The sequence below is a fragment of the Xiphophorus maculatus genome, chromosome 13, assembly GCF_002775205.1.
Source record: "Xiphophorus maculatus strain JP 163 A chromosome 13, X_maculatus-5.0-male, whole genome shotgun sequence".
Lineage (NCBI taxonomy): Eukaryota > Metazoa > Chordata > Actinopteri > Cyprinodontiformes > Poeciliidae > Xiphophorus > Xiphophorus maculatus.
This window is the reverse complement of record NC_036455.1, coordinates 23687563-23709069: the sequence shown is the minus strand read 5'-3', so window position 1 is coordinate 23709069 and position 21507 is coordinate 23687563. Positions and strand designations below refer to the sequence as shown.

Sequence of the window (21507 nt, the reverse complement as noted above, 5' to 3'; positions counted from 1 at the left end):
TTAACTACATGTATATGACCTTTTTGTAAAATAAAAAGTGTTGCACATCTTTGTGTTGTTTACAAAAACATCTAGTTTTGGCTTACCCAGTTTCCGCATTCGGTTTATTGGAGGTACAAGATTTTCATTATCTGTTGTCCACTTTGCATTTGTCAGGATCATCTTTGCTATAAAACATATATATATATATATATATAAAATTTTAATAAAACAACCTAGTTAAAGATACCAGGATTGATATTTATAAGAATCCAAAGGATCACCTTCTTGGTAACTGCATGAATCCCAGATTGGTTCGTCCAAGAAAATTTTCTTAGAGAGTAGAGGATATTAATACCAAAAACATAGTTACAACTAGAGAATGGGCCAGAAATTTGATTTTAATTATGAAATACCTGCATGCATGACAGAGAGTGAAGCTTTGCTGCCTGCTTTGCCAAGTCCAGAAGCGTTTCAGCGTCCACAGTACAGGAAGTCAGTGAGTCCGGATGAAAACAGTCCTAAACACACACAAACATTACAGTATGGACTATGATTATTTTGCTGCATATGTAGTCATACAGTCCCAACTATATGACTCCACAAAGGGCAGACAACACACAAACTCACAAAAGTGGAGCTTTGATGTCAATGTCAATATAATATCACATTTATACAACTCTGAACTTCCTGCTTTTGTCTTGTCATCACAATTTTAATTTTCTACTTAAGTGTTTTACATAAACAATCTGAAGACGCATTACACAACAGCAGAAGTGAACATACAAACAACATGAAACTGACCAGAAATGTTGATACGTGTTCCCGACTGAAGACGTGAGCTTCAATTTCCTCTTTGTACACCCTCCTTTCACAGAGCAAACACAGGCATCCCACCTCCACCTCGTTCGGTGCGACGGCCACGTGGTGTAGAGCGAGGAACTCTTGGCCTGTAAAACACAACACATAAATACAACCTTAATAAACTCCAAGCGTTACTGTGAAATTTTATGCATCTGGCTCAGAATTCACCTGATGGATTCTAAATTATGCAGGTTTTGCACCTTTTGCGATTTCTTATTTTCATTCGGTGTGAACATGTGACGTCCGGATCCGACCACGTGATTGGAAATCGACCCTGATCACGTGGTTTCAGAAATAAACGTTCGGGCGTTACATCCGATTCTGGGATTGGATACCCATGTATATTGTCTGTTATTACCCAATAGCTAGCCCCGCCCACTCCTCATAACTCCCCTGGGCTGACTACTGACCAGTTCTCTGCCTAACAGGTCCGGATAATCTCTGAGATCTGGGTATTACCCTAAAAGAGATCTATAAGAGATGATCTATTCAAACTGGTGGCGAAAGCGATTCGTCTAGCTCTAACTACCTCCGATCCAGAAGCTACGACCCTTTACAGTTAAGAAACAATCAGCTGAGTAGCCCTCGCAGCTGCATAATTCCAATAACCGCTTCTGTTAACGGTAGCTCGCCTCCTAAAATATAACTCGCTCTTGGAACCGGCTAGATTAATTTTAGTGACTTAGATATAAGTCCCAGGGTCATTATTTATTCTCACTAAAGGAAATTATGAAGCCTCCTATTTACTAGAATCATGTACATTAGTTTTACCTTAATTAAAAGAACTGAAAGAAAATTAAATGACTCAATTAACCCCAATGTCCACCAACCCCATTAGAATTTTATAGTATAAATTTATTGAGCAAGCTTAAGCAGGGGTATGTGACATACAAATCAATCATTAATTGTATATAATTCAAAAGCAGTATAATAAAAACAACATGTATAACCATACTATCCTGTCTCTCTTCCCTGACCTATGTCGCAAGTTCTGAGATAGACTTTTAAGGAGCAGATTCAACTCATACCCAGTTAATGATGGATCTTGGCAACAGGAACATTCAGAATCCTTGGTCAGAGTCTTTGTCCTTGTGTGGAAAAAATCCTCCTTAGAATAGATGCAAAGCAGAACGGGTCCAAATCCTTCGAAAACCCTGCTCATTATCCCTCAGGGACCTTTGTCCTTTCTCCAAGTCTGTTGCAGAGTTTGAGATCGTTGAGTTGAGGCAGGGCCGACGGTTGAATCAAGAACCAGGGCTGGGGCGGTAGGATCTTGTCCCTTCTTAGCGGCGCGAAGTCTCAACTTCCCCGTGGCTCCAAGGTGCGGTCCTCTGTTGTTCCTCAATCTGCTTCTCCGTGTTGACTCGTCTCCAGCGCCGCGGACTAAGAACAGTTGCTTCCTCATTTCAGTCCCCTTTTATACGTTTTTCCACCATATGTGTGTATGGAGAGCTTGGTCTACGTGACTTTCTGAACATCTGCTGATTCTTGTGGAAAGCCCCGACGGTCCCTAACCTGTTTGCTGAGTCTTGTGGAAAGTCCCATCTTTCCCCAACTTGCGACATATCCTGACAGCAGGACCTCACCCATCATGCTGACTTTAACGTTATAACTTCCTCTCTTCTCTATAACTCACTATATTATCTGTTACAATTCATTAACCACATTCAACCCGTATTAAAATCATTTGAATCGATTTCAAATCATCTCAGCTTTGATATTCATTAAGAATTAATCACATCTCTTACTGTTTATAAATCATCAACCATAATCATTACATTGTTGTTACCATTACAGATCATTATTCAGAAATACATTTTATTCCGTGATTACTTATACCCGTGATTACTTATACCCATATTACCAATTGTACTGATACATATTCAATTTTAATTATTATTTTAATCAACCCACAAGATTGCTTTATTTCTCTCTGGCCTTTATGCACCTTTTTCTGCGTGTACCTGGAAAGATCTCACAACCCCATGCCAGTTTTCTTGACAATATTCATTCTAAATCCAAATAGTATTCATAACATTATCTACCGTTTTGTAGTAGTGCAGTCAAACTTGTCTCGAAACGACACATGCGCGGCACTTTGCAGCAGTACTGCCGTAAAGCGAAGCAGAACACGATGGCCGTGCACTGTTGCCACCTTAGCAACGGTGTCGCTATGTTTACTTAGCGACTTTTTCTATTTAAAAAAAATGACTAGTAACAAACAGGGAAAGTTTTTGGACACTTTCCATTAAACTCTCCCTGTTTATTGGAGACTTTGGTGACACAACAGGAAAACAGTGAGCAGTGAGAGTAGACCCCGCAATGGCTGCTCGGGCCTCAGAAGCACTTGCAGACAATTAATCAAAATACCAAAATAAATACCAGCATTTCATTAATACAGTCTAATTGTTCTGTTAAATGATAAATAAAGTGGATAAAATAAAATAAACAAAACAATAAGGGACACCGTGGATCTGTTTGTTCGCTCTTCTTTTCAGATCAATACTTTACAAAAGTACTGCCAAACAGGCTACTCACCTAGCAGAGGGAACTGTTCATGTTTGCTGTATGTCTTGCTCTGTGGAACTGAAAGGGCATTTTACAAAAATGTGTGCATCATCTTAGAACAATAGGTGATTTCGATTTACTTTGGATTCTTTATCGTTATACTCTACAAACCTTTATGCGTAAAACCACGATACTGCACTTGAAGGTTGTGAAATACTGCAGTCACAACAAAAATAGAGATTTGTAAATTTTGGGTTATTTCACCAGAGACTTGTGAGGCTCAACAAACATGCTTGTTCAAAATTAAGGGAGAGACACATTTTAGTTTTTACCTTGTTCGTATTGAGAGTCGAGGCAATGAAATACGGAGTATGGAACGTCAAAAATCTACAAATACAACAGATGGAGAATATTTGTGTTAAAAAAAGACACCCAGAGGAAGCAATAAGTTGCAGATAAAAACATATTTTTAAAAACTTGCAGGTCACCTTCAGGAAGATCCGTCCTCGATTTTGTTCCGTCTTCCATGCCGTCCACCTCAGGGCACTGTCGTCCAGGTCTCCATCCCAGGCAAAAGGCAGCAGCCAGGGATTCTGATACAACTGAGAATATTAAACAAGCCAGTGGTTAAATGAAATGTTTTACTGAAATAAAAAGCTGCTGCATCCAATATTATGAGGCACACTGCTTTAGTTTTTCACCTATCGTAATGGAAACAGCATTATGTTTTCACTTTGTTTATATATGGTGTTTCGGCTGGATTTCCACATTTTACATTCAATTTTAAAAACATGTCATCTTAACAGTACAAGTCTTTATACTGGCTAATTTCCTAACCAGGTGGAAACAACATTTTCTTAAAATACTGCAGACAATGGAAACAATAGTTTAACTGAAAACGCTTAAGACCTGATTTTCTGACTTTTAACGCTAACGTGGAATCACATGAAGGTGCAGAAAGACATACATAAAAAAGATGTAGAAATTACAGAACTTTATCACAGTAGAAGTTAACCTGAGTGCTTATTAGATGCTTCCGGGATTCAAAATGATTCCGGACGTCAGACTGACGAAACAAATCCCGACAGGCGATGCACAGATAAAATGGGTCATCTTTAGAAACCGAGGTGAGGCACGTTATAACCAGTGATGTTCCTGCAGCACAAAAATGCAAAAATAAATACATTTAAAAAAGGTCAATATTTTCTAAGCATCACATATAACATAAATGTGCATGTGGCCTTACCGACAGGTGGCATATTTGTCTTTAAAGACTCGTTGATGTACGTGTACAGGTGCACATAGAACTTTCCTATCAGGAGCGGAAAAGAAAAGAAAAAACATTAGCAGATGTCTGAAGTTACAGTTTGTAAAGCTCAATCTTTGGGTTTCGTTAAGAATGCAATACCATCGTTACAGTATTTTTACCATTTCTAAGTTCCTAGTGTCCTGCATGTTTTGCATGTTTTCCCATTTCCTAACAGCCTCTTCAGAACCTGATTGAAGGCTTTCGAAGTAATTCAGCCATATTAGATATGGAGGACTGTGGATCAGAATTAGACAAGTGATCCAGAGGACTGCACAGTCTGTGCAGAGGACAGTCTCAGCTATTTGCTTAATTTTTTTACTAATGCATTATTAACATGTATTTGCTCCTAACCTATTTTCAGTGATTATAAATTACTTACATTTTCCACAATGGCCAAGTTGTCACTAAAACCACAAATCTGTATGCTTTTATCACAGGCAAAGGAGGAGCTAGAGGCCCCCCAGGTGAACCACAGTTATGAACAAAAGCCAGGAAATAAATTAACGGCTCCCATACAGCAACAGATAAATGCTCTGATTTCTGAACAGACATGTTTGAATAAAGCATAACTATAAAAGAGAAACAGTTTCTCCATTTGCTGTTACTGTAGTACAGAATTGTGCACAGCCTTTACAACACTGAGCTTCATGCTCAGACCCCAAAACTGTTCTCATTAAATGCCATTTATGTGAGCTATCAAACAAAAGATTAAGAGAAATGTTTAAAGGAAAAACGAGCTTTTTATTATTGAATATCAGATACATATTGTTAAAGCTTTGATTATCGAGACTGTAAACATACCTCGCTCATAAAAATGTCCTGTCCAATCTGTAGAAAGAACTTCAATTAATAAAACATTAATTAAACACAAAACACATATTTCATATTTTACTAAATTGAGCTTTTTACCTTGAGAAAGTTCCTGCATCATCTGTGGAAGATTACAGTTTTTAGGTGATCGACCACAACAACTCCTGTTTGTTAAGAATTTTGGGGCAAGATAAAATTACTTACCCTTATGTGTTCTTCGTTTGTTAAATGCTCCAAATACTTGAACATGTTGGAGAAACCTTTACTGCAGTTCTTTTTTTTTTATAGAAAGAGATGCAGAAGAACAGGAAATGGGGATGGAAATGTCAGTGTTTGTTTCAAACTGTGATTTGACCACATTTAAAGTTATGCATGTATCACAATTTATCACCTGACAGTCCACCATGCATTTGACCTCCTTAGTTAAAGGAGCAGAGGCTGGATGATGATCTAAAAAGGGAAAATGAATTCAAATTTACAATTTTTAAAACAAGAAACTATGGAATTAATTAAAACAATTTGCTAAAATATTGTTTGAAACGCAAAAGGATAAAATTAACCGATAGTTCACAATTTCACACAATCACTACACAGATTTGTGCATCTTGACATCACACATACCAATCTTGTCGCCTGGTTTAATGCTTATGGTTAAGCATCTCTTTGTGACGGATTCCAGGCTCTTCAAAGCTAAAAGACAGAATATATTTTAAAAAACAAAACAAAACAAACTGAAGTGTTTCACTGCTCGACTAGTGTTAATGTTAACAGTAAAGCTGCAGGCAGTTTTGACAGGGTTCCAAGCTCTTCTTGCAAACTGAGTCCTGTCCTGGCAAATCTCCACTTTCCAGGTTAATTAAATTTTTTATTTAAACTGCATTTAATGGCGATCAAAACTGTAAAACCTTACAAACTCAACTGCTGGAAATTATCCAAATGTTATGGTGCGTGAGATTTGCTTATTCAGCTCTTTAGCTAATTCAACTTTGTTCACATGTGGCTGAACCAGACATCTTTATTCTAACTAGGCTTAATCTCAGTATGAAATATGAACATGAAAAACAAATTCTGGGCTAAACAACTGGTAGATAAAAAGGAATTTAGAATTTTTTGTGTAAAAACAAAAATCCAGAATTCTCCAAGGATTTTCAAAGTGTAATTTATGGTTTAAAAATGATACACAAAAGGCATTGAGGCCCTTTTGTCTTTTATCTGAATGGCAGTCTGCAATGGGCTTTGACCCCTAAATAAAGTAAATTTGGTGAACCAAAGATTTAAAATCCAATACTAACCTTCTGAATAGGAATCAAAATTCACCGACTTGAAGACATCGGGCTGCAGTTTCACTTGCTGGGAAGAATAAATTTTTACATCACTTTTGATGTATTCATGGTTTCATTTTTTTTTTTTTTTTTAACATCACCTACCTGCACAGAAATATTTTCAGCAGCATGAATTTTCTCAGCTTGCTTTGCACAATCAAGCAGGAAACTATTCCTGTCCGACTCCTTTGAGGTCAGTGTTGAGGGATGCCAGGCTTTCTGTGCAGGATAAACAGATTAGTGTTTATCTAATCTGATTAGTGTTCATCTATTCCCCTTTTGCTGGTTATAAACCGATTTTGTTATGTTGTCATTTCTATAAAATTATGTAATCAGTTGGTGTGATCCCACCCCTTCCCAAAGACAATCATGTGTTTCTTGCATTCTCAGTTTTCTGATATTTAGCTACGTAACTCAAGCACCTTTGGGAAACCATACTTTATCGGTTTTTTGTCCACTTTCATAATTTGTTTAGAAATGTGCTCCAAACCAAATATTAGGCCTTGTAATGTCACGTGTTAACTTGAGTACATAGTCTGAGTGGCAAGGATGAATGAGTTAGAGCAGGACAAAAGCAGTATAGGTTATAATTACTTTGTAGCATAAATGTTTAGGATGCCTTTTGCCTTTCTGTGCTTCTATTCCAAAGTTGTTAATCAGTGTGGATATCGTTTTGCCCACTTTGCTAATAAAATTGAACTCAAAATCCCTTTTCCACACTGGGAAAAGTTGGTTTAAATGGTTTTATTTCCCTGAGGAGATTAATTTATTTGGAAACTTGGAAATATTTTGTTTCTACTCAGATTATTTCTTGATTATATGCATTTCCTTTTTTGAAACATTTAAGTGTCACAAAACACCAAAAGCAAAAGAAATCTCGACTTACAAAATACAATTGCACGTGGTCAAAGCTCAGTAAATGTCCGATGATCGTGTGGCTGGGAATCACAAGCTGGCACAGTGTGCAGAGGTAGTACTTCTGTTCTGGCTCAGAAGAAACACATTCAACAATGTGCTGCAGTCCTGCACAATTAAGAAAAAAAATAAAAAATTGCAGCTTCACTAAAGCATTTTAATTTTAAAACCAGCTTGAAAACTATGGAAAGTTTATTTTCAGCATGATTTATTTTAAAAGCAGATGTAACAGTCAACCCATAACATCAACATTTAGAATGGCATGTTGATGTTTTTTTTGTTGTTTTTTTTACAAACCAAGAAGCGGATGCTGTCTGTTGTAGTTGCTGTGGTAACCTTGAAGAGTCACCCTGTTTTGGTGCATAGCTGGAAGAAAGGCAAAAAAAAAAATTAACAAACATGAGTCAAATGTCTGTCGTTTTGTTTCTTTGCATGCACTCTTCCTCATCCTATTAAACTAGTCATTGATTCACATTCAAAATGTCAGTTTAGCTGGCTGAGTAAGATTTGTTGTTGCAGACATGTAAATTAATTGTTTGGCTCCAGGGCTGGAGAGTACCACACCCATTGAAGAAACACAAAATTATCCAACAACAGCATCTCACCAGTTCATATTTCCTCTCTTAAATAATGACAGTGGTGCAGAAAAGCAGGATGCAATTTAATGATTTCAGTTATAAAACCTGCAAATGTATTCTGTGCTTCAAACAACAACAAAAAAATACATGAAAGTCAAACAATATTTTATGTTTGACTGCACTGATGACAAGGTGAGCTTTTATTGTAGAGGAATAAAATTATGCTAATAGTTGATAATTATGTTGTTTGGCTGTTTTGCACTAAGGTATGGTTTTATCAAAAGGAAATGCGCTGTGTTAAATGTACTGGGTCATTCTGACCAAGAAGTCAGGAAGGAATTCAGATTTGGAGAGATGTGGAATAACAATCCCTGAACTCCTGTAAATATCCATCCAGCCAAATGTTGAAAAGTCCCAGCTGTGGGCGATTCCGGGAAATTCTCATATCCTTTCAGCAAAACGCGAGCCAAGAGATCTGCGTCAACCAAAGAAGGAACTGGACTGGTTGAGAATGCTACATACACACACGGACATATCTGAGTATAAATAGGACTTGCTCTCAGTGAGAATTGGGGGTTTCTGTGAGAATATGATTTGTGTAATGCAGGAATGCGCAGAACCCTCCAACGTTGGCCCAAAAAAGCAGATATAAACAGTCTGGTGTGATGATTCGTTTTGGGTTTTTTTCTTTCACTCTCCATTAAAATGGTGCCCAACGTGGAACCTGAACCTGCAACCCTGAGATTAAGAGTCTTATGCTCTACCGATTGAGCTAGCCAGGTTAGTTGATATGTTTTCTTCATGCTGAGATGCCAAACAACACTTTAAAAAACAACAACATGAATCTCCCAACAAGGCTGTATGGCAGATTAAATGCTGGATGTAAATTTCCAGGCTCATGTTTTTGTTGAATTGAAATAATTTATAGCGTCAAACAAAGTTGTCGGGTAAAGATGGGTATATACAGAGCCATTTTCAAATAAAAATTTGCTAAGGGACCAACCTGGTCCTGTGTGAAAAAGTAATCACCCCTTACTACTTAATAATCAACTGATTAATTACATGTCTACAAAGGCTGTGTTCAAGTCTAAATGGTTAAAAAATTCAAAATGGAGATTCTAAAGTGGAAAACAAAGTCCAGACTTAAATCTGAGAGATGTTGTTTCATGACTTTAAATAGGCTGTTCATGCTTAAAAACCCTCCAACGTGGGCGGAAAAGAAAATAATAAAAAAATTTGCATAGGAGGAAATGACCGCAGTATATTTCTGCCTTACTGCCTCGCAGTGGAAAAGTGCACATTTTTATTTAACAAGCAATATGCAGGTGTTGGTGTTGGACACCAACAAAGACATCTGGTGATTGTCAGCCAATCTATTTTGTATCCCATAGAGTAAGAGTGTGAACTCATGTAGGTTGGAGCAGATTTGCATTCTGCAAGACTCTGTACCTGTGTTTTCTTTAACTTAACTATATTTATTTTTTCAGATTATTGTTTAAAGCTTGTTAAGCCACAAAAGCAGCACAAAGCATACCATCATATCCAATATTTTTTAAATCTGGTGGTGTGCTGTGTACACATTTCAGGTGATTACACTATGGCTTTGAAGCACAATGTTTAGGACTCATGTTTAACCACGGTAGAAGCACTACGGTCCACTGCTTCTCTTTGTGCTCCTGCCTCTCAATATCATCAGTAAATAAAATGCCAGAGCTTCATTTAACTTACAAAAAGAAAAGGTTCTAGCTGTTAAATGTGGTGCAGTCTTAGTTTATAAAACTTTGAATTATCATTTAGAAAAAAAGATACTCACCTTCAAACCTCTCAAGAAGTTTGTCATTTTCACATAAGGTTTGCATCACTGGGAATAATCACAAGATTATAGTCATTATTCCACATTTAAAAAAATAAAAATAAATGAACAAATCGTAAAATAATACCTTCTGAGTAGGTTGATAACATGAGCTTCTTCATGAGCAGTGGTGGTAAATGCAATAACTATAAAAACAGATTTTTAAAAAAATAAGATTATTGATGCTAAAAGCAACCTACAAATGGCAAACAAATATCTGTTTTGGACTCACTTGATTAAAAGTAACAAAAAAACCTTTAAAAATGACCAAGCTTAATCTTAGAAGCTTTGAGAATTGGGGGAAGAAAATATAATTAACAGCACTAAAGATTTGAAAACATCCATCTGCAATTTATACAATTATCTTCACTTTGTGAACTAAGTTACTGAAATAAATTACCTTTTCAGTACTACTGCCATTTATTGAGAACCACCTGTAGTTAATTGTGTATTTTTGGTTTGGTTTTTTTATTTTAAAATATTTTTAGCTTTGCTGCAGACATTTCCTGCTCCCCCTTTCTTTTTGTCTCAGTGTCGATCACAGTTAGCTTGTCGCACCAACCGCTCCAGTTCTGTACGAGTTACACTGTGTCCATGGTATAACTTTATTATAAATCATTTGATTAGTTTCTACTGCTTTTTTGACCATCGTTAAGAAATAGACAAAAAGGCAAACATACTTCAGATGACAATATCTAGCAAACAGTGCTACAAAAAAGTAACATGCGATTAACCGCCAAGATAGAAAGAGATGCATTTCTTTAAAGATTTTGTAACCAACTTCAAATGCACAGTGTATTTAATGTTGATGAAAAACAGTAAGTTTAATTACATTATTTGACAGCACCATTTATCATTTTGACAATTTACAGCATCAGAATACCAACCCGCAAGGTTTGAAGCTCAGATTTTCTGCTTTCCCTTTTGAGCTTCCACCCCAGAAGGGTCGCCATGTCCATCTCGGGTTTCCAGGAGAAACTCAAATAATCTGGGTTTGTATTTACCTTTAAATATATATGTATATATATATGGTTAACAGCTCACTCTAGATTTTCATTTAAATAGTCATTTAAAGATGTTTAATACTTACAAAGTAGTGAAAGCAGTGGCTTTGTGAAAACGTGTGGCATAAAATTGTGTTCCTGGAGTATTTATCCTTACAAACATGGCAGAGGTAAAAACTTGAATCAGGATTTTGACTGAAACACAGAGTGATCAGAGACAGACCTGAAAGAAAATAGGAATACAACAATTACCTCCAACTGAAATAAAACCTCCTAGTAAACCACAAATACACAAAACAGTCTGCAATCTGCAACCAGACAAGGTGCAAACAGAAAAATAAAACTTGGGCTCATTTAGTGTTTCAAAGTAATAGGTGTGAAGTCAGGAACCAGGAGGTCATGACCTATGCACATCCAAATGTTGTCAATGTACTTTGCTTAAAGAAACTCTGCTTCACTCGGCAACATTAAACTCTCACTAGGAATTTCATGAAGAACAACAAGAAGAGAAAGAATAAAAATTCACAACATTAGCAGCTACTGGTGTCAAGAATTAATCCTAGGAAAAATTATTCTTCCCCCTTATCATGTTATTTTGTTATCACTTTTTATTACAGACCTAAGCACTTTAGATCAAACTCCTTTTCACATCGACAAAAGTCCAAAGTAAATACAATAAGTAGATTTCGGACTATGTTTTTTAATATTTTAAGAAGGGGGGGGACCTTGGCCCTATGAGAAAAGTATTCTCTCACCCCATGAATTACCCGTCATTAACCATATTATTTCTTTAATTTCCCAAATATGGTGTCCTTGCATTTTACCAGCACTCTGCATCCTTCCTTTTGCCATGCTTTGGGCTGATTATGTGTCCACTGATGTGTTTATTTTTTATTGCTAGTTTGAGCCCCCACCCCAGCCGTGTATGGCCTTGTGCCATTTGGCAAGACATCTCACCTACCATGCCTGCTGGTAAACAAATAATCTATTATTATTGGGGGTGTCAAGTTCTAGAGAACCAGGACATCCTGAGCAAACTCTACTGTGCTATACTAGTTCAATACTGCCCCAGTATTTTCCATCACACCATTGTTACAGTTCAATGTTTCTTTAATAAGATCCCAGAAAAGCACCAAAGTGACTAGAGTTTTCTCTGAGTGCATGGCGTGTAGAGTAGCATAGCCTCGCCCCTCTCCCGCCTGCAGCAAAGCAATGCTACTAAGCAGACTCAACAAATGTTCCCACACGTTTACCTTGATTACAAACGAGTCAAAATCTGTGCCTCAGAATTATTTTGGTGACAAAATAACACTCTCATGAAGTGGTAAAAAAAAAAAAAGAGCACCAACCATTGTGAAGCTAATCTTGCTCTAAGACTATAGCCTGCCAGCTCCTAGTGATATGTTTATTAAGCAGCTTCAGGTTGGCTAATCCAGCAAATGGGAGGACAATTTATCCAGCTAATATCTAAATGTATTCAGTTATTATAGCTGACTTGTATATATGTTTCAAAAGTCAAAATATAATATATATATATATAGCATTCTTATAGCTATTACACTTTGTAGCAGCAAAAATATGTAAATATGTAGTGCCGAAAATGGAGAAACTGCGGCATACTCACCAACAGATTTCTGAAACTCTTTTTTGCGCTTTGGAGCCACAAACACAACGTAGGGTATCTGGTCTTAAAAAGAAATATTACAGATTAATTTCTGTGGACAAAACATAAAATTTAATTTTAAAATGAACAGTAAGAATGTTATAATATACTCTTGATTTTTAGCAAAATCTGTACTTTTTAATTAAAAAGCAAAAAAAAAAAAAAAAAAAAAAACTTCTGATGTGGTCAAAACTATGAAACACACTATAATGTACTTACAAGTGCAGAATATGCGTCCTAAGAAAGGAGGAACATTTTATTAAAAAACAAAAGTCATTTTAATACACAAAGTATTCACAAAGCATGCACAAAGAACATTGTGAAACAAACACAAGGCAGCTAAACAGAGTGAATGTTACCTTTTTGGAAAACATCTTGAAGCATCTGGAAAACAGTAAAGATGAATTTAATTAAAAGGCCATCCTTAAGAGCTTGTCTTTTTCTGGCACTTTCCAATTTCAGTAAGCTAGACATTTTTCTTCATTTCTGTTTAATTAGGTATTGTTAGCTTACTGTAAAACAGGGTGCAATTTGAATATAAAACACATTTCAGTCCAGGTCTTTCTGAAAATTATACAGAGGTAAAGATTTTAGAGGAAACCTAAATCATAACACAGTCGTGTCAAAGTCACATGCTACAGTATATGATTCACTTCCATTTTAACCACTTTAGAAAAACCATTGATTAACAAGAGGTTGCAAGTCAAAATATTACGTTTCTGTCTAAAAAATAATCAAAACATACATGTGTTTCAGTAACAATTCAAAAAGAGTTTTTCACAAAGTGATTTATTTATTTTCCCTCCCCTCCAGGGGATGGACATAAGAGATTTTGTTGTTGTCCTCTGGATGGTTCAGCTTCTTATTAGCTGTGAATTCCTTGGCCATCGACCAAGTCTGTTGCAATAAATTGAGATCTCTGCAGGGGAGTGAAGGACGGCTGTCTAATCTGGAGCCATGGATGAGGGCAGTTGGCTTCTCCCCCTTTCAGCAGTGCAGAGTCTTGGTCTCTCCTTAGTTCTGGGACGCGGTCCTCTGTAGGTATTCTGTCTGCATCACTCTGACTACAGTTGGGACTTGGCACTTTCTTCCTCTCCAGAATGTTTTAGACTTTTTCAGCCCTTGGCTGTGGGAACTAGATACTATGCGACTTCTCAACTGCATTGTTAAACTCCCTCTGCGACTCATTTCTCCTTTTCAATCGCCATCTGGAGTTACTCCCACATTCACTCTTGCTCAATTTCCAAGTTCCTCTTTGTTGTTCTGCATTCTTCGTTCTGTTCTGACCCTAACTGACTTGTACCTTTGACATACTTGCAGCACAGTACTAAGGTTGCAAAGTATTCCAACATACATTGCAATTACATTTCATTCTTATAAGATTAATTAAACAATGACTTTAAACAGAAATATAAGTTTTAAGAAAGGTATATTAATTACTATGCTCTCAATACTTTAAGGTCCTTTTCCCACGAATTCCTGCATCAACATAGTCTTTTTCTACCTTTAACACACACCGAAACAAAACACTTAGAGAACGATTAACTGCAACTCTCACCTGTTGATGTTTTTTTGCAGTCATATGTTTCTTAAAATGATGCAGCTCTTCAAATCTTTGGCAACAGATCTAAAAAAAAATAAATAAAATGGGGGCAGATGATGTAAAAATCAGAATAGTCATGCAATTATACAAAAGTGGTACATAAAAACACAAGTAAAACTAAACCAGAACAAATATAATTATATAACAATCAGGGTCGATGCAGAGGAAAGAGTAAACAAGTTGTGAACGTTACAATTTGGAAAAAAGTGCCTTCTTTCTTTACAGTAGAGTAATGATTAGTTCTGTCCAGAACAGCGAGCGACTGCTAGGAAAAACATGAACTTGGAAATAAGTTGAAAGATTTACTGAAACAATGTTTTTAAAAAGTTATGTAGCCTTGCTGACATTCTGCAGGAAAACTCTCGTAAGGGTGCATTTATAATAAGCTTTAATAATGATAAACTATTTAGGAAGGGACAGATCAAACATAACCATTTGATGCACTTTAATAGATTGTAGCATAAGCTAATTTGTATTTACAGTCCCTTTGAATTGGGGAAGCAAGAGGGAAATTATTGAAATTAGCATGTCAACATTTTTGATCAAGCCACTTACAGTCGGCATAGGACTCCTTTCCTATAAAAACCCATGTCTGATCTCCACTTAGTTTCGATGAAGAATTATATATGCACATGAAAACAATTACCAATAACTATGCACACAGCATCTAACTTTACATAAAACAATGTCAATATCTTACAACGATGGTCAATGTTCTTTCTCCTTTATTTATCCACCCGCCAAGTTAAGTGTCAGTTCTTTATTTTAGACATGTCTTTTATACACCAGACAAAAAAAAAAAAAAAAAAAGATCCATGATGGCGGCGCGTGTAGACGCTGCGGCTCGGAGCTCCCGTGTTTTCGTTTTTTTTAGCCTGTTTTTATTGATATCTTCGCTCAACACACTACTGGAAGCCGTTACAACTTACAGCAGATTAGAACTGTGGGACATAGGAACACAGTTTGGACTTCACACACCCACCAAGCTGGACTTTATTCCTCCAGAGCTGCTACGAACACCTGGGACTATGATCATTCCCCCCCTGCTGCCAAGGCGACGGAGGAGGCAGCGCAAACAAAAGAGGGGTAAGAGAGCCGGCGTGCGTGCTAGGCTACAAGCTAGCCCTCATAAACCGGCCCTCCCCAGCCTCTTCCTCACCAATGCCAGGTCCCTCGTCAACAAAATCGACGAGATGCGACTCCGGATTACTTCTCGCCGGATGGACAGCTGTGTGACTGTTGTCACAGAGACCTGGCTGGAGGACAACATCCCGGACGCAGCGGTGGAGATAACGGGGCGCGCTCTGTTCCGGGCGGATCGGACTGCAGCTTCGGGTAAGGGCAGAGGCGGAGGTTTGGCATTGTATGTACACAATGCCTGGTGTACAGCCACACACTCTGTCGGCACATTCTGCTCTCCTGACTTGGAATATCTGGCGGTGAAATGCAGACCCTTCAAGTTGGTGAGAGAACTCTCGTCCATTGTGATCGTGGCCGTCTACATACCACCGAGGGCTAATGCTAAGCTAGCATTAGAGGAGCTGTACTGCCTGATCAGCGTGCAGATGAACTCTAACCCGGAGGCGGCCGTGATTGTGGCGGGGGACTTCAATCACGTGGAACTGAAGGCTGTGTTTCCCAAATTCCACAAATCCATAAACTTTCCCACCAGAGACAATAACATTTTGGACCAGGTATACTGCAATATCCCCGGAGCCTACAAGGCTGTAGCAGCTCCACATCTGGGCATGTCTGACCACATCTCAGTGGAGCTGATTCCTGTCTACAAGCCTCTGGCCTGCAGAACTAAGCCGACCACCAGAATAGTTCAGGTCTGGACTGAGGAGGCCTCCTCTGCACTTCAGGACTGCTTTGAGCATACAGACTGGAGGGTGTTCAGGGACGGCACAGACTTGGAGGAATACTCATCGTCCGTTCTGTCCTATGTTCAGTTCTGCACCGACGCTGTCCTCCCTGTTAAGACCATAAAAGTGTTTCCAAACCAGAAACCATGGCTGGACAGCACAGTACGGGCCCTGCTGAAAGCCCGGGATGCTGCCTACAGGTCTGGAGACAGGTTGGCTTATAGCAGGGCCCGGTCGGAACTGAAAAAAGGTATTAAGCAGGCCAAGCTCCAGTACAAACAGCAGATTGAGGAACATTTCATCAACAACAACCCCCGAAGCATGTGGAGAGGCATTAGAACCATGACGGACTACAAACACAGCACTCAGCTGACCATCCGCGACCCCACCCTGCCTGACACCTTAAACAGTTTCTTTGCCCGCTTTGACACGGCGGGCAGCAGAGAAGCCGTACATCTACCCCAACTGGAAGAGCAGCACCAGCCTCTCGTCCTGCAGAAGCATCAGGTGACGTCCACCCTGAGGAGGATCAACACCCACAAAGCTCCAGGACCGGACAAGGTGTCAGGCCAGACGCTGAAAACCTGCGCCGACCAGCTGGCAGGAGTGTTCCTGAACATTTTCAATCTGTCCCTGCAGCTCGCCACGGTTCCTGAGTGCCTCAAGTCTTCCACCATCATCCCTGTACCGAAGAAGAGGTCCATCACCAGCCTGAACGATTACCGGCCCGTCGCTCTGACCCCGGTGATCATGAAGTGCTTTGAGAGGATTCTTCTGAGGTACATCAGAGACTTCATCCCCGCAAACCTGGACAGCCTTCAGTTCGCCTACAGAGCGAACCGGTCAACAGAGGATGCTGTCTCCATCACTCTGCACACAGCCCTGACCCATCTGCAGCATCCCAACACCTACGTCAGGATGCTATTTGTAGACTTCAGCTCAGCATTTAATACCGTCATCCCAGACAAGCTGGTGCTGAAGCTACTCGAGGTGGGGCTGCCCGCTTCACTGTGCCACTGGATCAGAGACTTCCTCACCAACAGGCCTCAGGTGGTGAGAATAAGTGGCTCAACATCGTCCCCACTGGTCCTCAACACAGGCACGCCGCAGGGCTGTGTGCTCAGCCCAGCTCTCTTCACCCTGTTTACACACGACTGCGTGGCCATCCACCCCACCAACACAGTCGTGAAGTACGCGGACAACACAACAGTAGTGGGTCTCATTTCAGACAACAACGAGACCCACTACAGAGAGGAGATTCTGCAGCTCACTCAGTGGTGTTCAGCCAACAACTTGGTGCTGAACACAGGGAAGACCAAGGAGGTCATTGTGGATTACAGAAGGTCCAGGAGGACGGATCACACTCCCCTTCTCATAGATGGAGAAGTGGTGGAACGTGTGGACAACATCAAGTTCCTGGGCCTCCACATCACTTCTGACCTCTCCTGGAACACAAACACCTCCCACCTGGTGAAGAAAGCACAACAAAGGCTCTTCTTCCTCAGGAAACTGAGACGGGCTGGACTTTCCTCACGGCTGCTCGTGAACTTTTACAGGGCGATGATCGAGAGCATCCTCTGCCTCAACATGACTGTGTGGTATGGTAGCTGCACAGCATTGGAGAGGAAACAACTGACACGGGTGGTGAGAACAGCACAAGGCATTGTGGGATGCCCCCTCCCAGACCTGGACTCCATTTACACAGACCGGGTCAAGAAGAGAGCTGGATCCATAGCCATGGATTCCAGCCACCCGGGCCACAGACTGTTTGTGCCGCTGCCATCAGGCAAGCGGTACAGGAATATACGGACTACAACAAATAGACTGAGAAACAGTTTCTTCCCCACAGCCGTCAGAGCCATTACTCCCTGCCGTCCCCCCCCTCCCACACATATCATAACCTCGCAGTCACACATACATATCCCCCACCCCCACACGGCCATATTGTTCTGCACTTTGCACTGTCACATTATCTGTACTTTGCCATAATTGGACCTGCTGCTACTTCTTTGGTGTGGTTGAGTGCCTTTAGTTAATTTAGTTGTATATATTGTTATTATTATTATTGTGTGTTTGCTTATTTATACTGTATATATTTGACCTTTTGCACGGGAGCTGCAATGGAAATTTCGTTGAATTCTGTTCAATGACAATAAATGCTATCTATCTATCTATCTATCTATCTAGTGATAACAAAGTGGGTCTAAAGTTGATGCATTGAACTAGGCGCGAAGTTGGGATTGCACACTAATCACACTGTCTGTGTGTTAGGTCTATTTTGGCTCCAAACCTGCAAGGAATCAACCAAGAACACAAGTTGCTTTTCTGCAGAAGAGGGGAGAGAAGCCCGACATGGAGAGCCGCCGTCAAACAACTGTCTGGGATCAACTCCGCTGGCTCTCAGTCCTCAACTACCTTTTATTGAAACAGAGTATGACCTAATCACATGAACATTGTAGCTCTAAACAGCTGCAACGTGGCCTAATTGATTACACATAATTTAAATACAAGCTCTTTTCTTTAAGACTGAGTGTGACTATTGACGTGGCATTATTTCCTGTGTCTCTCTGCGGATATCATCTCAGCGAGTAACAAGCAACTGGTAACCACTGTCCCCATGTCCTGGAACAGTTAATAATGTACCATGAAAGAAAAGGAGCCTAGTAAAAACACAAAAGAATAATATGAAAACATAACCTTTTAGATAAACTCATTTTCCCAACACCCTGGCTGCCTCGTGCAGTCAGTGTGACCACCTAAGTAGGTGTCAAGTATAAAAGCTAAAAAAAATAAATAAAAAATTGCTCAGCTTTCTCAAGCTCACTGCAAATCCTAAATATGATTTAATTTATAGACACATTTTTACAGGTTTGGGTGGCGCGTGCAGTGAGAATGTGAGCGCATATCTTTGAGAACAATGTGTGTTGTGTGCATTTTAAGGGGCAGTATTTCACTTAGAAGTAGTTCTTATGAGCACATGATGCACAGTTCTACCTGGTGTTTGCCAATTTCTCCTGACTAGTCTTAAGGAGCTGAGTGGGGTCGTGTTCTGTAATGTGGAAGTTTGGAAACTGCAGCTTCGAGGAGGACTTTTGTCCCCAAAGGCTGCGCTCCTTCCCCCCCCAAGCATTTTGCACAACTGTATGGTTGCCGAGGAAAATTCAAGGATTTCTCAAAAATGCATTAGAGAATCAAAGCAAAACTCCAGGTATGTTTTTGATGAGAGAATAACATGATGTAAAGCTCAAAAAAGTTGATTTTACCAAATACTGCCCCTTTAAACCTCACACTTGCTTGTTCAATGAATGTTCTGGCTCTGTGACTATGCTTGCAACTTGATAAAGTTAATTTAAATGAATCACAGCACCAGTTAAAGGTAGGTCTCTTTTCAGAGTACTTCTTGCAAATACTGCATTCGCTTGGTTGAATAATCTTCAAATCAAAATACCGCACCAAGCAGCAGACATTACAAAACAAAGAAAACTTAAATAGAAAGAAATACTTAAAAATTCTTTGGATGCAAAATTCCTTTAAACATACAAATACTTGTTGCCCATTTTATGACATCAGACTTGTGCTTTACAATGAAATCGGTTAATCCCATTCATGCACTATTCACACACTGATGACAGCAAGCTATGGATTGTAGCCACAGCTGCAGTGGGGAAGCCTACTATATCATGCCATCACCTCTTCTGCCCACCACCAGCAGGCATGGTAGGTGAGATGTCTTGCCAAATGGCACAAGGCCATACATGGCTGGGGTGGGGGCTCAAACTAGCAATAAAGAAAATAAATAAACACATCAATGGACACATAATCAGCTCAAAGCATGGCAAAAGGAAGGATGCAGAGTGCTGGTAAAATGCAAGGACACCTTCTGAACTTCCACGCCCCTTTTTGTCCTTGTTAGATCTAGGTATGACGTGGTTACCCGTTTCAAGGCATACCGAGATATATTTTAAAAAATCAGTTTCAAAATCACTAAAATGTGGGGTGTGCAGTGGTGGCGTAGTGGATAGCGCGACCCATATTTGGAGGCCTTGGAGTCCTCGACGCAGCCATCGCGGGTTCGACTCCCGGACCCGACGATATTTGCCGCATGTCTTCCCCACTCTCCTTCCCAGTTTCCTGTCAGCCTACTGTCGTATAAGGGACACTAGAGCCCACAAAAAAAAATAAAAATCACTAAAATGTTCTGTCATAGTGTTCCTGTGGTATAATCGTTTTTTTGTCCAGAGATAAAGTGTAGGGAAATTCTCACCAGTCATGTGCAGCTGCACTATCACAACCCCCAAAACACACATCCTTTATATCTACAAGCTAAGTAAGTTCAGTGCCGTTTTAATCCGTCTCTCCCTTATCTTCTTCTGTCACACTCCACTATTAATCTTTATCCGACGTATCTTTTTGCGTTAGATACGTTAATGTATCTTTTTTTTCTTTGTATACCAGTACCTTCATCATAAAAACTAGGTTCATAGTTGAGGCATTTAACTCAGTGCAATATGGCACGGCCAAGCTCACCAACACTCCTGTGCATGACCTCACTCACTGTTGCAGCACTTTGTTGTGCACTTCTAAATTTTTCTAACTTGGTACGGACTTTGTGCTTTGCTCTAGTCTATCCACTCAGTAAATGTTTGCACACTGGCAAAACTCGGTGGATATGCCATCCTTGACATCACTGCAACCAAATCTCTGTGAAGACATCCAAGGCAGCACACTACTGATACCAGGCTGGTTTTTTTAATCAACTTTGCTCACTGAAGGAGTTCTTTTTGTTCTAGACCGAACAAACCTGCACAGAGATACACAAACACAGCTTTTAAGACTCACTGATCACTGCATGCTTCATCTCATTCCAAACTACTGACACAAAATGAAAACCTCAAAGCCAGCGGCCAGGACTGATGATTCAAAACTCATGTCACAGGACTGATTTGACTGCACAAATTGTAGTGTGTTTACATCTTCAACTACAGCCATGTGCAAACCAAGACCTCACACTTACAACAACAATAAACCCTGAAGAAGCTGTGTAGAACCAAAGAAACTTACAGCAGTCGGGACCGGGGGTAGGATCAGCAGACAAGAAACAAACGAACCAAGAGCACCTTTAGGGAAAAGAAGCCATGGTAAAAACTGCTTCTTAACCAACGATGCAGCAGCAGTTTGGAGGTGCCATCACTAACTAACAGAGCCCATCTCCTCACACTGTGATGACCCCCACTT

General features: G+C 39.6%; 1 protein-coding gene across 3 annotated transcripts in view; it reads right to left on the bottom strand.

Annotated features, from left to right (window-relative positions):
• Positions 1-21507, bottom strand: part of LOC111610575 — a 44865-nt gene that overhangs the window by 11395 nt on the left and 11963 nt on the right. For all 3 annotated transcript variants that reach the window (XM_023345208.1, XM_023345210.1, XM_023345209.1), the window contains exons 2-28: positions 14363-14431; positions 13164-13188; positions 13024-13041; positions 12766-12828; positions 11228-11364; positions 11025-11141; positions 10226-10283; positions 10099-10146; positions 8005-8073; positions 7679-7815; positions 6898-7011; positions 6763-6820; positions 6092-6160; positions 5862-5920; positions 5675-5743; positions 5570-5591; positions 5462-5488; positions 4598-4663; positions 4367-4506; positions 3840-3953; positions 3684-3738; positions 3523-3567; positions 3382-3429; positions 784-929; positions 396-500; positions 264-312; positions 87-167 (exon numbers count right to left, since the gene is read on the bottom strand). In XM_023345208.1, the coding sequence (XP_023200976.1) occupies positions 87-167; positions 264-312; positions 396-500; positions 784-929; positions 3382-3429; positions 3523-3567; positions 3684-3738; positions 3840-3953; positions 4367-4506; positions 4598-4663; positions 5462-5488; positions 5570-5591; positions 5675-5743; positions 5862-5920; positions 6092-6160; positions 6763-6820; positions 6898-7011; positions 7679-7815; positions 8005-8073; positions 10099-10146; positions 10226-10283; positions 11025-11141; positions 11228-11364; positions 12766-12828; positions 13024-13041; positions 13164-13188; positions 14363-14431 (2008 nt within the window). The remainder of the gene's footprint in view (positions 1-86; positions 168-263; positions 313-395; positions 501-783; positions 930-3381; positions 3430-3522; positions 3568-3683; positions 3739-3839; positions 3954-4366; positions 4507-4597; positions 4664-5461; positions 5489-5569; positions 5592-5674; positions 5744-5861; positions 5921-6091; positions 6161-6762; positions 6821-6897; positions 7012-7678; positions 7816-8004; positions 8074-10098; positions 10147-10225; positions 10284-11024; positions 11142-11227; positions 11365-12765; positions 12829-13023; positions 13042-13163; positions 13189-14362; positions 14432-21507) is intronic.